The sequence below is a fragment of the Bos javanicus genome, chromosome 23 (assembly GCF_032452875.1).
Source record: "Bos javanicus breed banteng chromosome 23, ARS-OSU_banteng_1.0, whole genome shotgun sequence".
Taxonomy (NCBI): domain Eukaryota; kingdom Metazoa; phylum Chordata; class Mammalia; order Artiodactyla; family Bovidae; genus Bos; species Bos javanicus.
Window position 1 is genome coordinate 8,259,090 of NC_083890.1, and position 17,678 is coordinate 8,276,767.

A 17,678-nucleotide genomic window follows, 5' to 3' on the forward strand; every position below is an offset into this window, starting at 1 on the left:
GTACCCAGCGGATGTGAAATAGATCCGTGAAGTCCAGGCCAGCGGGGAGACTCGAGCAGGGTCTGGAAGGCTGAGTCTTCCTATTCCTGTCCTCCGGGGAAGGCATCAGGCCACGATGAAGCATCCCAAGGCAGGCGCTGCAGTGGGAATGATTTCTGTCCTCGGTGGGTCAGGATAGGGTTGGGGGTAGCTGGAGCGCAGAGGGGAGGAGAGGGTCCCAGGGCAGCCTGACCCCAGAAGCCTGTGCTCTGTCAGCCTCCATCTGCCTTTCTGTGGACTGGGAGAGCAACCTTTCAGGCCTGGATAGGAAGAAGGGCTTACGAAGGGAGTAGCTGGCTGAATTTCACGATCAATCACCCATCCCACCAACATTTACTAAGTGAATGCTGTGCCAGGGACTGTGCTAGACGCTGGGGAGGCACCAGAGAATAAAACAGGCAAAAAAAAAAAAAAAGCTCTGCTGACACAGACCATAAACAAATAAAAGTGTACTTGTCAAGTGCTATCAAGAAAAACAGGGGACTTCCCTGGTGGTCCAGTGGTTGAGAGTCTGGCTTGCAATGCAGGGGACGTGGGTTCAATCCCTGGTCAGGGAACCAGGATCCCACATGCTGCAGGGCAACTAAGCCCGTGAGCCAAAACCAGAGTCCGTGCTTCACAACTAAAGGTCTCCCATGACACAGTGAAGATCCCGCGTGCCGGGACTAAGACCCAACACAGGCAAGTGAAAGAAAGAAAGAAAGAAGACAAAGAACGAGTCTTTAAGAAAAAAACAAAACTGGAGCAGGAAAGAGGGAACAGAGAGTTTTGAGCTGGGGACACGCTGGGACACAGAGGCCCCTCTGAAGCGTGCAGCTGAGAAGGCAGCCAAGTGCCCTGAGGAGGAGGACACCTCGACCACCGGGGACAGAGCTTTCCGGGCCGAGGGAGCAGCCAGTGCAAAGGCCCTGAGGCCAGCTTGTGCCTGGAGTGTCAGAGGGGCCGGGAGGAGGCTGCTGTGACTGCAGCAGAGACTGGAAGTAGAGCGGAAGGAGACAAGGTCTGGGGTGGGGGGGGCGGTGGTGGCGTGGTGGGCAGCAGAAAGAGGAGCAGGCACTTCCAGTGGCCTCCCCTTTGGGGGTTCTGGATCTTGGGGGTGCCCTGGGGCAAACCTCCTCTCTACTCTCCCAGAAAAATGAGCAGCACCAGGTCCCCCCAGCCCCCAGGCAGCACAGCTCTTTCCAGGTGGCCGAGCTCTTCCCTTAGCCCCTCAGACCCTCTGTTTACAGCCTGAGAAGCTGAGTCTAGAGATGTCGCAGAGCCAGAGGGAAGAGGTGCCCCAGCCCTGGGACTCCAGCTGCCAGCCCTGCCAGCCAGCCGCGCGGACAGGGGCCATCTAAATGCAGGTCCGACGCTCCGCCCGGGGAGCTGGAGCTGGAGGTCAGAGCAGTAACAGCTTGACGCACCCGCGTCTCCGGAATACCAATGGGGGACACGGGGACACAGCAGGGAGCTGAGGCTTTAGAATTTTCCACCATGCAAGGGACAAGGTATCCTCCTAAGGCCCCCACGCCTCCTCCTGCCACACTCAGGAAAGCCATCTCCTTCCCACTGTAGGAGCACAGGCCTAGATGTGCCCAGGGAGCAGGAATCACTCGCTGGAGTACCAGGCTCCCCAGGGGACCCCATGGAGAGGCTCCTGCCGAGAGCTGACCTGTGTCCCCCTTGTCCCATGCACCAGAGACAGGGAGGCCAGGCTGGATTCATTCCCCTCCTGCTACCCACCAGCTGTGTAGCCTCAAGAGAGTCACTTAACCTCTCTGAGCCTCAGTATGGCCTTCCATAGAATGGAGTTGTCCTGAAAGATAAATGAGCTATGAAGCCCATAAAACAGGGTCTGGTTCACAGTGGGGCTTTGTACATGTCACCTACTGATCACCCCCTCACCTGTCACCCACACAGGAGCCCTGGGCTCTGACACTCAACTTCCCCGTGACCTTAGACAGGCTCCTCGACTTTCCTGAGCCTCGGTTGTCCTCATCTGTGAAATGGAGCACCAGCACAAGTAAACAGGCTCACACAGGCCCCTGCAGATACAGAAAAGCTGTGGGGGCACAGAGGTTTACACTCCAGAGCCCACCGCCTTGGAGCACCAGGGACAGAGGTGGGGGGCACCGAGGGCGGGGCCCCCCCGCCACCCCCTGTAGCCTGCGTCCCCCTCCAGGGGTGACTCACACGGTCTCTGCATACCTCATCCCAGGACTGGTTGTTGCCACTCAACTCACCCTCAGGCAGCCTCCACCTGGCAGAGAGGGGGGAGCCCTGAAGCGAGAAGGGCTTCACCCTGCACACAGAGGGGGCACCCACCCACACCTCACACAGGGCCTGCTATCAGGGCAGGCCCTCCGGGCACAAGCCCAGAGATCACTTAGTGTACCACACACACACACACACATACGTCCTGCCCTGGCTGCCTCGGGGCTCGTTCTGCTGCCCTCTCGCCACCAGACCAGCTCTCCTTCAGGACAGGCTGGCTGGGCTCCCGTGGTCTTGTCCCTCGTCCTGTCCCTGGACACGGCCTGCAGCCCCGCGCAGGGCCCAGCGTGGCCCCCTCAGGCCTTCCAGCACTCCCAGGCCTCCCCCGGAATGCCCAGCACCAGGGAGGACCCCTAATGATAACCCTCCGACGTGAGCTCCTGAGTGCCCATCTCCACGGGCCAGGAGCACATTTAATTCTGATAACCGGTTTTATCCCATTTTGCAGATGAGGAAATCAAAACCAAGAGCTGCCGATCTTGTGGCCAGTGAGTGGCCTAGGTGGAGCCCAGGTCTGCCTGTTACGGCTGCTCTCCTAACCACACGCTGCTACCGCCGTGTGGGGGAGGCAGATAGCCTGGGGTGGGGGCACCAGATCTGACAGCCTGGCTCCAAGTTGCCCCCAGCAACTCGCTGTATGAGCCTAGGCAAGCACCTCACCCCTCTGAGCCTTGGCGTCCTCACCTGCGGAAGAGGACAAAACACCAGGCCCACAAGGCTGTCACCAGGATCCGTGCAATGAGTGTGCCTGCCACAGGGCACTGGCTGGCTCAGGGCAGAGTCCTCACGACAGTGACTGGGGCAGGAGGGCACTTCGATGGAGACCAGGAAGTGTGGCATCGGGGCTTTCTCCAAGGCCTCTGCCAAAGGCCCCATCAGGGCTGGGTGCTGGCTCCAAACCCAGCTCCTCCATATTCTGGCTATGTGGTCTTGGCAAAGCCACCTACCCTCTCTGGCCTCAGTTTTCTCATCTATGAAATGGGCATAATTATGCTCCCTGCAGGACCCAGAGCCCAGCACACGGTCGGCGCCCAGGGCTTGCTGGCCCAGCTCCAGCCAGCACCCTCAGCCCGCCCCACCACTCCACTCTCTGGCGCGCCTCTGAGCAACTCAAAGATGATTTATACTTCAGAGGACAAATCAATACAATATACAGCCAGAGACATCTTTAATCTCTCACAGGGATTAGGCTACAAGGTACAGCGGCCCCTTTCTGCTGCCCGCTCAATTCTGATTTCAATTTGGGCTGCTGAAGCGCGGCTTTTTCTCCCCTTTTCTTTTCATTCGCTAAAGACAGTTCTCCAAATCAAATTTCATTTGGCAGACAAGGCAGAGAGACCCACTGGAGCTGCGGGGGTCTGTGGACGCACGAGGTCCGGCCCGGTGGGAAGCCAGATCTTTGGTGACGGGATGGAGTGCAGGGGGCAGGGGGCACTGTGAAGGCGCAGCTGTGGCCCTGAGCTCTTATTTTTCTAAAAGTCCTTTACAAAATCTTAAGCAGACTTTCTATTTTCTAGAAAGTACTCAACGCTTGATTAGATGCTCACAGAAACTTCAGACAATAGCCTTAGCTTCAGCTAAAACCCAATGCCCAGACCTCACCCCAATCCCAAGCCTCTCCTTCAACAGCACGTGTCCCTCCAGGCCGAAGGTGTGTGTATGCATGTGTGTGACTGTCATACCCCACCCCTGCACAGGGCTGGTCCACACGGGGCTCAGTTTATGCCGCTGGGAAATGGGCAGAAGACAGAGTGACAAAAATACGACACAGTTAAAGCCTGTTAAGTCCTGAGCCGCTCTCCCGGGTTCACATCCTTTCTCCACCTCCAACTTGCCCTGTGACCTGTCGCCAGTTATGTGGTCTCTGTCTCTCTGCGCCTCAGCTTTCTCCCCTGTGCAATGGGGGTACCTACTTTACCAGGTAGGTGGATGACTCAGGACGCTGGGTATAAATGGGGGCTCAGCATGTGCAGGGGCATAGAGGGCCATGTGAGTCCAGGGGTTGTCTTCCCGGTCCCTCTGGACACTAAGATTCTGGACCTCTGTCCCTCCCCTGTCCAGCACCTCTGTCCCCAAATCTGACCAAGGCTGCAGCTGAAACAGCCCATGGGCTTGCTTGGGAAGGGATTTAAGCCATCAAGGAGGAGAGGAGCCTGCCGGGGAGGATGGATGGAGCCAGGGCGGAGAGGAGCCCAAGTCTAAGCAAAGGAACCAAGGACTGGCGGGCCGTCAGAGGGAGGGGCTGGGGACTGGGGTCTGATGTTGCCCAGCCTGCCTGCAGGTGGGAGTGGGCTCTGTCCACCCCAGCTTCCTGCTGTGGGAGCCCAGCTGCTGGAGCGGAGGGTGGGGGCGCAGGGGGCCCGGAGCCACAGCCATCCGTCAGCCCTGCCCCACTTCCACCACCCTGCCGCCCTCTCCGCCAGGTTACAACCACCCGCGGGCTTCGGCTGTACAATTAAAGGGGCTTATCCGAGATTTATAGCAGGATTATACCCGCAGGGTGTTACCGACGCCCGCCTCTGGACACTCTGCGGTCCTTAGGAGAAGCAATTAGAGTCCTGGGGTTATCCGGGTATAAATATATAGACGCCATCCCCAAGGTCGAGGGCTCCACAGCGAGCTATTTACTGACAGGGCCTTGGGAGAGGAGGCGGAGGGGCTCCCTCTGCGGGGGTGAGGGGTGTCTACCAGGAGGGGAGGGGGCCCTTCCTGCTTTCCTCCACGCCCCACACACGAAGGGAGCCATCCCTCTAGCCCACTCCCGTGAGTCAGCCAACCCAGCGGGAGCCCCCAACCCAGGGGCCAGTCTGCTGCCCTGGACACACCCCCCACCGCTGCCCCACATGGCTGCCCTCCCCGGCAGGGCCATCGGAAAGGCCGGCTCAGAGGTCCAAGTGTGGGCCTGCCGGAGCTAACCCTGTCTTAGCCCCTCATTACTCGCTGATAACTAAAACCTTTATCACTTTGAGGATAGCAATTTGGGAGGGCAGAGAGTTCCGTGGGGGAAGGGGGGCTGGCAGTAAGTGGGGAGGATCTGAGGACGGCAAGCCACTGTCCCATCCTCCCCCCAGATGCCACCCACTGAGGCCACACAGCCCCACCTGCGGCACCTGCCTCTCACCTGAGCAGACAGCTCAGTTGTAAGGAGTCGTCTGAATTCTCAGTCCTGCGAACAAACCCTTGCTCCCAGGATGGCCCTGGCTCCTGGGTCCCTGAGACCCCCATGAACAAGGGCCCCTCCATACCCATCTCCTTCCCCTCCTCTCTGCCCAAGAACAGGGTCCCGTGCCCGGAATACAGACAGTTCCTCCATCTGCCTGGCCCTGTCCACAGGAGCCATTCGTGCCCACCCCCCACCTCCAGGAGCCACCCAGCCGCCCGCCCACGAGGCCACAGGCTCAGGCCCAGGAAGGGGGCCCCGGGGCAGGAGGACAGCACACGGCAGGAACCGGAGCGGCCCCCGCGGGGACAGCCCCGCCCCAGCCCTGAGCAGGAGCCCGCGGGCAAACTCACCATCCTCTCGGGACTTCTGCATGAAGGCCTCCACGCCGCTCTCGCCGTAGCTGCCCTCCGAGGCCAGCGTGGACACGTAGTTCCACTTGAGGGCACGCACGATGTCCACCATGGCCTGGGCCTGGTACGTGTCCGAGGGGACCACCCGAGAGAAGAAGTCGTAGCGGCTGTTGTCACTCAGGTCGGGAGCTGTGGAGGCGTAGCTGATCTGGGGGATCTGGGGGGCGAGAGGGGCCGCTGATGGGGGCGGCTGGCACCCTACCCTGCCCGGCCAGCATCAGCCCCTACACCCCAACCAGCCTCCCGCCTGGGGACCATCCCGGCCCTTCCAGCAGGCATGGCCTCCTCTCGACCCAGGGGAGCCCTCTTGACGTGGGATGAGCAGGTCCCAGCCCCACCCAACAGAGGAGGAAACCGAGGCTGAAAGCTGGGCCAGCTGTTGGTCAGCCCTGCCCCGGCTCTGCTCAGGGTCCCGATGCCTGCCCCCCACCTCTCGCTCAGCTCCCCGATCCTGCGTCTCCCCAGATACCCGCCAACTCCCAGCAGGAGTGAGGCTGGCACCAGGGTGAGACGGGAGTGGCTGATACGCATCAAGCCCTCCTCCACCAGAAAGTCTTCCAATTCGCCTCAACCAAGTCCTGGGGCTGGTGGGCCCTCCGTCACCCACACATACACACCCCAGAGCCATCATGGATAGCACACACACGCGTGCACACACACACACACACACCGGGAGCCTCTGGGAGCCTCAGCTGACAAAGAGCTGGGAGATCCCGGCTGGGGAGCAGCCCCGCTGGGTGAGCATTGGCCCGGGGATGCAGCGGGGACCCGAGGGCTTCTCCAGTCCAGCCCCTGCCCCCCAGGAGCCTTCCACGTCCTCACAGCTCCCTCTGGGCCCTGGCTCCTTCCTCCTGCCCAGCTCAGAGGGCACAGAGCCCAGCTCCAGCTCCCCCTGCCCCCTCCCCACCCAGGATGGACTCCTGGGAGGCCAGAGGGAGTGGGGCCTCTCTCCACAGCCTGGGACCCAGAGCCCCTGGGGGCAGGGCCAGCCCAGGGCCACAGCCACTCCCACAGACTCGGACCTCATGGTCCTCGCCCAGCTCCCCCCAGTCACAGGGCGCCTTCCTGCCCCCAGGCTTCCCACCTGGCCCCCCAGGCAAAGGTGGGACCCGGAGGCCCGAAGCCGCCCTTCCTCCGCGGTGGACATCCAGCATCCACAGGGACTGGAAGGGGCTGCGTGCACTCTCCCGAGCCCCCCTCCACCCCTGCTCTCTGCCCTCTGCCCTCCTCACAGGGTCCTCACCTGCCCCCAGCTCCCAGGGCCTGCCAGTGGCCGCCACTGTCCACCCCCTGGCTTGGTCCACACCAGCAGGTACCCATCCTGTGTCCCCTCTGCCCTGCTCTCAACTGGCCACAGTGACAGGGTGAAAAGGTGGGCATACCGATCTGGGCAGATGTCGTGGCCAAGACTGATCCCCGAGGGAATCATTAAGACTCAAGCCTGGCTGGAAAAACCTCACGGCCAGAACTGTAGTCTGCATGGCAACTGGGGATGGGAAAATATTCCAGAACAGGAGGACTCGGGGAGCCCCCTGCACATGGGTTTGCCCACCTGGCCTCTGCCTAGGGGTGCCCATCCCCAGGGACAGTGGGGGTCCAGCTTCCACGGCGGAACATCCTCAGATTGCCCTGAAACTCCACAGCACAGCGCTGCCTCCCTGGAGAGTGCAGGGGCCGGGGGCGGGGTTGGAGGAGACACGCCACCCTACACGCTCTGCATTTTTCCCATGTTATTGTTGGTTGGTCGCTCAGTTGTATCTGACTCTTTGTGACCCCCGTGGACTGCAGCCCACCAGGCTCCTCTGTCCACAGGATTTTCCAGGCAAGAGTATTGAAATGGGTTGCCATCTCCCACTCCAATTTTCTGTGTGGAACCGTGCAAATACAGCACATGTTTAGAAAGCAAACCCCATTGGAATGGTCTGGAGCACACGGGTCCCTCTGCCTGCCTGAGTCAGCAGAGTCTGAAAACTGGCCCAGTCCTTGCGGCCCTAGAGAACACTTAGCATGAACGCAGCACCCCCTACAAGGCGGACTCTGGCTGGACACTTGATGATTAATTCAGAAAGTATCGTTATTTTTAAGGTCTGACGATGGCGTTAGAGCTGTGGTTGCTTGGTTGGTTTTTAAGAGTCCCTAGCTCTTAGCGCGGTTTCCCGGCCTCAGCACTATTAATGCTTGTGCAGGGAAGCGGGCCGCGATGCTTTGTTGGGGAGCTGCCCCATGCACCACAGGGTGTCGAGCAGCACCCCTGTCCCCTACCCACTGATGCCAGTAGCTCGTCCTCCCCCAGTAACAACCAGAAACGTCTCGCGACGTTGCCAAATGTCCCCTGGGGGCAGAACTGTCCCAGTTGAGACCCACTGTTTCAGGGGCATGTTACTAAAATACTTAGGGATGACGTGATATGATGAAGCCTGGGATTTCCTTCAAAAGAACTGAGGCAGGACGCGTGGAAGAAGAAATGACGCTGGCCGAGAGCTGACGGCTATCCGGTGACGCGGGTGTGATGGAGGCACACTGCCCTGCTCGCTGTACTTTTGTGGGCGTCTGAAATGGCCACATTTAACATTTTTGGACAATAAAACAGAACAAAATAAACGTCACCCCCAGGGTCATCGCTCTGGAGAGACGCGCCCTGAATCTGGAGCTGACAGCAGAGACGCAGGGCCAGCACAGCAGGTCCCCGAGAGAGGACGGAGCTTTGTTTGTTCGCCAGCTCACCTCTGCCGGCCCTGATCACACACCCAGAAACGCACTTGCCTCCTAATTAGAAGCAGCTTGTCTCCTGCTTTTGATGTTTTCTCCCAACACGGGGCTGGGGCTGGAGTCAACAGCGCCTGCCCAGAGGAGGGCCAGAGCGGCTCGCAGGAGGCTCAGCCCCGCTTCCAACCCCCTCCCCTCTCCCCCCGGCTGGGCACTCGGCCTGGGCCAGGCCAGCGGGCAGGCAGGCGGCTGTCCAGGTGCCAGGACTCGGAGCCTCCCCCAGGGAGCCCCGGCCCTGTCCCTGCACACACATGGCCTCCCATAAAGGGCAGAGGACCAAGGGTGGGGGTCCCTGCAGGGTGTGTGTGCCAGCCTGCAGGAGGGCTCAGGGCCCCTGATTTCAGGAGCCCAGGAAGGGCCCCTGATCTGCCCGTGAGCCTCCTCAGTGAGCCTGCACTGAGAAGATGGGGTAGAGACAGCATCCCCACCAGGGTGCGGGGGATAAGCATCCTCTTACACGTGGTCCCCTCTGCCAGCTCCTCCTGCCGCCCCCGCAGGCTCCCTCCCTCGGCTGCAGACCCTCCTGAGGGTCCCAGGAGGATGGGTTCAAGCAGCAATTTGGGAGCTAAAGTGCTCAGGTTCAAATCCCAGATGTGGGAAACCTGGGTGCAGGTAACGTCACCTCTCTGGACCTCAGTTTCCTCAGCTGCAAAATGGAAATAATTCCAATCCCTTTCTTCTGAGGTTGTGAGGGGCACATGTGGGAATTCACGGGAGAAACCCAGGCAGCGCCTGGCGGGCAGTCAGCACTCGAGGGTCGGCGCTGATGAGGGCAGTAGTCTGTCCCCTTGCCCTTCCTCGGGACAGCGCCCTCTCTGACTGTTTCTCACCCCTAGACTGTCCCAGGGGCCTCCCCCTGACCCCTAGCGCTCTCTCTCGCTCGCACTCTCTCTCTCTGTCACAGAGTTACTGCTGTGCTTAGTGGGGAGACCTCCTGGGACCGGCTGGCCCTCCAAGCCCTCTCCCTCTCACCCCCACCCCAGCCTGGAGTTGGGTGGCAAAGGCAAAGAGCCCCCCATGGGCAGGGGCCTGTGACAACTTGGCCCAGTGGGCTTCTGGCGTCCCCTCAGCTCTCATCGCCCTGCAGCTGGTGCGTGCAAAGTCGCTTCGGTTGCATCCAACTCTGCAACCCCATGGACTGTAGCCCACCAGGCTCCTCTGTCCATGGGATTCCCCAGGCAGGCATGCTGGAGTGGATTTCCACGTCCTTCTCTGGGGGATCTTCCTAGCGCAGGGATCATGCCTCCTCGAGTCTCCTGCACCGATAGGCGGTTCCATTACCTCTAGCACCACCTGGGGAGCCCTGCCCTGTGCCCGCTGAGCACATTCCTCTCCTTCAAGGCAGCCACGCCCACCCCACCACCAGGCTTCCCTCTCCCTGGCCCCCTCCTCCTCTCACCTAACACCCTGTGCACCTACTGTGTGTTGAGCACTGTCCTAGGCACTGGGGACGGCACAACCTCATGTCTCATCCTCCTGGGGCAAGAGTCAGCCAGAAGCCAGGTTTCAGCAGCAGCTGACAACTACGGCCATCCTACCCTGGGGCCATTTGTCCACCTGTTTCTCCCTCCTCTCTGCCTGTCTTCCTCTGCCCACAAAGCCCATGACCTCATCTCCCCACATCCAAATCTTCCTAGTGCATCAAGGCCCACTTGTGTCACCTCCTCCGGGCAGCCCCCCAGGAGCCCTCATCCTCCAGGTAGCCCGCTCAGACCTCACACAGCGCCGAGCCCTGTGAGCACTCGGGCTACTCTGGGGCGCGGAGCACAGTCTCCTGAGTGTTAGGATGCCTGACCAACAATTCAGCAAGTATTCTGAGGCTCCCCCCGTTGTGCTGGGCAAGGTCACTGGGGAGATGCCAAGGGAACTGGGCTCATCGCACCTCCAAACCCAACACTCACTGCATCTGGGGGTCGCCCTGCAAGGGGAGGAGGCAGGTGGGACGACCAGGAGTGGCACACAGTGTGTCTGCAGCTGGCACCCAGCCAAGTCTCACCCGTATGGAAGAGCAGAAGGGCTGAAGGGCTGCAGGGGCAGCACTTGAATAAGGGCCCCCTCGCCCACCCCCTCTGGCTTCTGGGAGTGACGAGGAGGCCCTGCCACGTGGGGAGACAGGAGCTGCTTCCGGGCTTGGAAAACAATAAAGACGGATGTCAAGCATGCGCGCGCACACGTGTGTGTGTGTGTGTGTGTGTGTGTGTGTGTGACATGTGCGTGTGTGAGCCTGTGCTGGAGCGTATGCCCTGAGCATGCCGCACACGCATCAGTTTAGTCCTCCTACCGAATCACTGAACACCAACAGCCTTCTGGGCCCAGCCCGGAAAGCAGGCGCGGGTGGTGAACACTGCCCCGTGGGGCTCCCAGTGTGGACGGGGGCAGACGAGGCAGAGCAGGTAGACGGGGCTAGGGGGCCAGGAGGAAGAGGAAAGCAGGGCGCGGGGGGTGTGAGGGAGAAGGGCCGGGGATGCCCCTCTGGCAGGGCAACACTGAGTCGGGACCCCAAGGTGGTGAAGGAGGGACCACGTAAGTGAAGGGGGCCTTTTCAGGCAGAGGGGACATGCGTGCACTTGCGTGCATGTGTGAGGGAACAGGCACAGGCATGCGTGTCTGTGTGCTGGAACCCGAGTCTCTTCTGAACTCGCCCCAGGCCCAGCCAGCAGCCCCACACACCCACCTGGGCATGGCAACTCCGGCCGGGATGTGAGTGGTACCCAGGTGCCAAAGGCTCAGACACAGCCACTGGCTCCCACACCAGCACAGCCTGAGGACCCCCTGAAAGTGGTAGGTCCCCGCCATAGCCCCCTCCCATCCCGAGGAGGACGAAGGGGTGAACAGGCTGCCCAGCATCTCAGAGTCCACCAGGGACCCAGACCCCATGGCCTCTGAAGGCTGGGGCCCTGTCAAGGCCAGCGTTTTGTTCAGAGCAGTCAGTGCCTCACCCTGGCCTGGGGAAGCCCAAGTCACGCAGTGGAATGTCCACAGCTGTCACCAGGGAACCTAGGACCAGCTGCCAGGAGCCCCAGCCCCCTTCCCCTGAGTGTATGTGCGTCAGCGCCCCTCCCCCTCCCTCTGCCTCCCTAACCCTGGCCTCAGACCTCTCTCTCTGGAGCCAACCTGCCCAGGGCTCCGCCACCCAGCTGTGCCACCTTAGACAAGCAAGCAGCCTCCCTACCCCTAAAAAGTGGCCCAAATAACAACAGAGAGGATGGCACCACAGAGGACACACACAGGGCTGAAAACGGTGCCTGGCACACAGGGCCCTTGGCAAATGCTAGAAATTATTAGACGGGAGCAAGACTAGGACCATTGTGCCCATTTTCCAGGTGAGGAAACTGAGGCTCAAAGAGGAAACAGCGCCCAACGAGCAGCAGAGCCATCAGGAGGAACAGAAACAAGATGCAGACCCAGCTGCTCTTTTTTTTTAATTTGGCTGCACTGGGCCTTCGTCACGGTGTGTGGGATCTCCATGCTGCGTGTGGCATTGAGTTCCCCAAGGACTGAACCGGGGCCTCTCACATCAAACGCTAAGACTTCTCTGAGGTCTTAGCCACCGGACCACCGAGGAAGTCCCCATACCCAGCTCCTGGCCTGGGGCCCTATCCACCCTCCCAGCTGACTCTCCTCTTTCCATTCCACCCACAAGCCAGGCTGGGCAGCCACTGCTGGGGGCTGCAGTCCCCTCTGGCCGCCAGCACAGTCCAGGCCAGGACCCAGGTCGACCTCAGGACCCCCACCTGCCTGGCCGCAGCGCCTCTCACTTGGGATGTGGGAGACCCTGCGTGAGGCTGGTCAGAGCCCGGGGTGGCCACCTGATCCCTGCCCTTCTGATCTTGGCTGCATGGTGCCTCCACTGCCCGGCTCTCAGCATCAGCTGTTTCCTTCACAGACAAAAAGGCAGCCAGGCTTCTGGGTACATGAAAGCTGCTCAGGCAGGAAAGTGTGGTTCAGAGAGCTGGCGAGAGGGAAGGCCAGCTTCCAAAGGCTCAGGGCCCGGCTTCCACCCCGACCTCCCTCACCAGCTGAGCTGCGCACCCTCCCCGAGGCCTTTGCTGCAGAGCTGGCACCGGGAGGAGCAGAGATGCCCTTGTTGGCCTCCCCACCTCCCCGGAGCCTGGGGGGGCAGATAGCGTCTCACTGAGAGCTGGGCACACAGCGGGCGCCCCCCACACCCTTGCGGATCAGCCATCATCTCCTCTCGGCCAGGTGCAGAGAACATGGATTTAAATAACCCACCTTCAGAGCACCAGCCGCCAGAGGAGCCAGAAAGGAGCTCCCCAGAGTGAGATGCCGCCAGGCTGAAGCTCCCGGCTGGGTCGGAGGCCACGGGGATTCACTGGGGGGAAAGTGGGATTGTGAACCCCAAGGAGAGCGTGGAGGCTGGCAGGGTGGGCCAAGGGTGCAAACAGATTGGGGAGGAGAAACGGGGCACACAGAGAGAGGAGGCAGGGGGCACTCAAGGTGCCTGGGGAGGGCGGTTAGGGGGAGGAATTGGGGTACAGCAGAGGGGTGCACAGGGTACACAGAGGAGCGCCTGCCTTCAGTCCTGACCACCCGTCTCTGAGAGGGGCCCCAGCGTTCAAGAGCAGAGAAAGCAGGCTTCCAGAGCCTGGAAAGTGGGGGAACCTCTCGGGGGAGGCTGGGCTGGCGTCTGGGTGGTCTGCAGAAGGGCTGGGGTGGGCCCCGATGGAAGGACGGTCCGCCCCCCGCGCTGGGCCTTGTCCCGGGCCTTCCCCGAAAACGACCACCTTCCGCCACCCCCCAACCCACCCACTGGACCAGCTGGGGGCCACCAGCCACTGCCCCACAGACCCTGAGGGAATCCAGGCCAGGCCAGCCTGGGCACTCACTTCAGGGCGCCCTCATTAACCAGACCTCACTCCCCTGCGGACACAGCCCGGCCACTGGCTCCAGACCCCCGAGTGTCCGGTCACTGGGGGCCCGCTGCCCTGTGCCCCAAGGCGATCCATCAACCTGCTCACCACCCCGGGGCTCCCGGAATCGGCCTTCTGCCCCCCTCTCTGCCCCCACCCCAGGCCTGGACACAGACCTGTGCCGGGGTCACACAGGCCCCTCAGGCTGGCAGCCTGTCCCCTCCTGGACTGAGAAGTAGGCGTTAGTCTCCAAGGCAGCAAGTGCTATGCTAAAAGACAGTAAAATCTGGGGCTTCCCTGGCAGTCCAGTGGTTAAGATTCCAGGCTTGCAGTGCAGGGGATGAGGGTTCAATCCCCGGTCAGAGAACTAGGCCACACGAGCACAGCCAAAAAACAGGCAGACGGTGAGATCTGCCCACAATGCCGTGTGGCCCCTCACCTGGCTCCGTGGCCGCCAGCCTCCCCTCCCACAGAGGGCCCAGCCCGGCCCCAGAAACTCTGCTGATGCCACTGTGAATTCACTTACTCAGTGCTTTTTCATACTGTTCATGGGGTTCTCAAGGCAAAAATACTGAGGTGGTTTGCCATTCCCTTCTCCAGTGGACTGCGATTTGTCAGAACTCTCCACCATGACCTGCCCATCTTGGGTGGCCCTACTTGGCATGGCTCATAGTTTCATTGAGTTAGACAAGGCTGTGGAAAAGACGCTGATGCTGGGAGAGATTGAAGGCAGGAGGAGAAGGGGACGACAGAGGATGAGATGGCTGGATGGCATCACTGACTCAATGGACATGAGTTTGAGTAAACTCAGGGAGCTGGTGATGCACAGGGAGGCCTGGCATGCTGCAGTCCATGGGGTCGCAAAGAGTCAGACATGACTGAGCAATGGAACTGACTCAGTGCTTCCCTGAGCACCTACTAAGCACTTTGCAGAATATTCAACACTGGGGCGAACCCACAGAGCCCAACCCCTGCCTTCACGGAGCTGACATTCCAGTGGGAGAGACAATGCTCAGTGAGCCCACATGTGGCCAACGTGGGTGCTGGTCCTTAGAGACACGTCCCTCCCTCATTCCCCATCAGATACTGGCAAATCTGACGACGCGCCCCTCATGCCCCACCTGACGTGTTCTGGCCCCTGAGCTGCGAGCAGGAAGTGCATCAACTCAGGGTCAGGGCGTCTCATCACCCTGCTGCCGTGACTGGTTCCGGGCCAGCCTGGTCCCTGAGGAGGTGGGACGAGCACCCAGCCAAGCCACGTGGACACACAATACGGCAAGTACATTCAGTTTACGAGTTTACAGCCACAGAGAAGCGGGAGCCGTGTGCTCTTGCAGCGCCTCCTCCTGATGCTGATGGACACGGGGGCGCGAGCTCTAGCTCCCCGAGAGCAAGGGGGGAGCTCTATTTTTCTCCACCTCAAAAGCCTGGATATGTCAGGCTCACACCCGTCACAGGCTGGCTTGGGCTGAGCTGAATTAAATTCACACACACACACGCACACACGTAATCATCATCTTCCTGAGGATGAGCATTGATTGAGTGTTTACTGTGTGCCAAGAACTGTGCCCAGTGGTCTTATTGGACTAACACCTTTAACCCTACGACAACCATATGAAGGAGGTGCTCATTTCCCCTACACCTGGGTACGGAAAGGTCCAGGAGCTTGCCCAGGACACACAGCCGTGATTTAAAGCCAGAGGGATTTTACTCCAGAGAGTAAAATGGGCTCTGGTGAAAGCTCAGCCTCCCCGCCTCACAAGCGAGCCTACACACACGTGTGCTCACACACAGGATCTGACAGAGACACTGGCAGCCTCCAGGCGGACTCCCGCACGGCCGGCGGCCACAGAGGGAAGGGCCAGCCCCGCTTCCCCTCTGCTCAGCCACTGCCTCTGCTCCTGACCGGCAGACCATCCGTCTCCATTACAAAGGATCGGGCCGGGGTCGGGGCCAGCCCCTGAGGGTTGTGTAAATGGCTTGGCTTGGTGCAACAGCTAATTTCTAAACGTAATTATTAATTTCATGCTTATCATATGCAAACCTCTGTTTCCCAGATGAGATGAAATTTATTTAATTAGAAATTCCCTCATCAAGCCTTTTGGATCCAAGCTTTTAATTAGGATCACCAACCCCACCCGTGGCTACCAAAGAGTGGGTTCATGGCCCCTGACTCCCCCCTTCCTGAGACCCCAGACAAGTCAGCATGTATAGGTCCCTCCACTGTCACCAGGACCCCACTGGCCAGGTCAGGGCCCCTCACCAGGCCCCTACCCCTCCCAGCCCTGCAGCACGGCACCACAGTCACAACGGATCTCTTTTTCCTGCAGGCGCCATAATAGGGAAATAGCTTGGAAAGAGCTCGTATCATCTTGCAGCCAGAAGGACTGAAATGTTTAAGGTGCTGGAAGACAGAAGACATCACAGCCCTCCCCTCTTCCTGCGAAATTCACACAGCAGCCTTCTTCGGGGAGCCCCTGCCGGGTGCTAATAAAATGCCCTTTACAGCTAAGCCTAGAGCCCACTGTCAAAATGATCAGCAACACTTGGCATTTGAACAAAGCATTTTCAACACATTATCTCCGACTTCATCTCCAGCCCCGTCCTGGCCTCCCGCCTCGGCCTCAGCTCACACAGCCGCAGCCACACCAGCCCCCTTGCTCTTCCCTTGAACAGGCCAGGCACACTCTGCCTCAGAGCCTTTGCACTGGCCGTCCCCACCACCTGACCGCAATCCCCCCAGATAGGCATGTGGCCCACTCGTTCACATCCTTCCCTTCAAGCCTACGCAGACATCACCTTCTCAGACCCCCCGTTTAACACCAATCTGGCTTTTCCCTCCCCTGTACCCTATCTCTACCTCGCCTGCTTGAGAAAGTGAAAGTCACATTCGACTCTTTGTGACTCCATAGACTACAGGTACCCTGCCAGGCTCCGCTGTCCAAGGACTTCTCCAGGCAAGAAAACTGGAGTGGGCTGTCATTTCCTTCTCCAGGGGATCTTCCCAAGCCAGGGATGTGAACCCAGGTCTCCTGCATTGCGGGCGGATTCTTTACCATCTGAGCCACCAGGGAAGCCCGGCTTGGATTCCCTCAAGACGATGAGCACTCTCTAACATGCTCTATGTTTACTGCTTACTTCATTTATTTTTAAGTGTTTTATTTATGTATTTGGCCATGTGGGTCTTAGCTGCAGCATGGGGGATCTTCAATCTTCACTGTGGCATGTGGAAGCTAGTTCCCTGACCAGGGATTGAACCTAGGTCCCCTGCATTGGGAGCACGGAGTCTTAGCCACTGCACCACCAGGGAAACCCCTTATTTCAGTTATTATCCATCTCCCCCTAAAAAGTCAGCTCCATGAATCCAGGGGCCTCTCTTTATTCCCTACTGTGTCCTGGGACGCCTGGCACAGCATCGGGCCCAATGAATGCAGGGAATACTTCACTCCCTCCACCCCAAGCTGAGGACAGGCCCAGCAGACCCCTGAGCACCCTAGATGAGTGAGGAAACCGAGGCTCAGAGCCTCAGGGCCTTGCCAAGGTCACAGAGATGCAGCCACGTTCTGACTCTCACGTGGTCTGGTGCCTCATCTGGGCAACTGAAGGGCGCTGCTCTGCAGAAAGGGGCCACTCCACAGCAGTTCCCGGCTCACAGATGCTGAGGGCTCCCTCCTCCCACCCCAGGGCTCAGCTCCGGCCTCTCCTGGGGCCTGCTGTGCCCTGTCCCCCTAATTTCACGCTGATATCCGAGAAGGCAATCATGCGGGGGGCCATCCCCCACCCGCATGTCTCCCTCCTCGGGACCCACCCAGCCTCGTATCAGGAAAGCAAGCGGACACTTGGATTAATTTCCAGGCCTGCTCTGAATTATGTTTTCCAGGAAAGAACCAGACAGATGCAGGCAACAGGCCTTTGAACAAATATTTCCCCAGAAAGCGCTTTATTCAGTCCCTTGTCTCACCCTTTTAAACATTATATGTTTTCTTAGGAGCCCAGGAAAGGGGGGCCCCCCGATAAGGCATGGGGACTGGAGAATAATAGAGGGCGTGGAGTGGAGAGCCTTGCAGGGCTGACAAAGAAGCGGGTTCTGATGCAGGCTCCGAGGAATTACCGCAGATAAGAGCGCCCGGGGGGCGGGCGGGGGAGCCGGCGGCACAAGGGCGAGAGCAAACA

At 59.9% G+C, this 17,678-nt stretch overlaps 1 protein-coding gene across 3 annotated transcripts in view; it reads right to left on the minus strand.

The window, feature by feature from the left end:
* The window catches only part of GRM4 (glutamate metabotropic receptor 4), a 114,643-nt gene that overhangs the window by 57,540 nt on the left and 39,425 nt on the right, over positions 1–17,678 (minus strand). For all 3 annotated transcript variants that reach the window (XM_061397957.1, XM_061397956.1, XM_061397955.1), the window contains exon 3: positions 5,809–6,025. In XM_061397957.1, the coding sequence (XP_061253941.1) occupies positions 5,809–6,025 (217 nt within the window). The remainder of the gene's footprint in view (positions 1–5,808; positions 6,026–17,678) is intronic.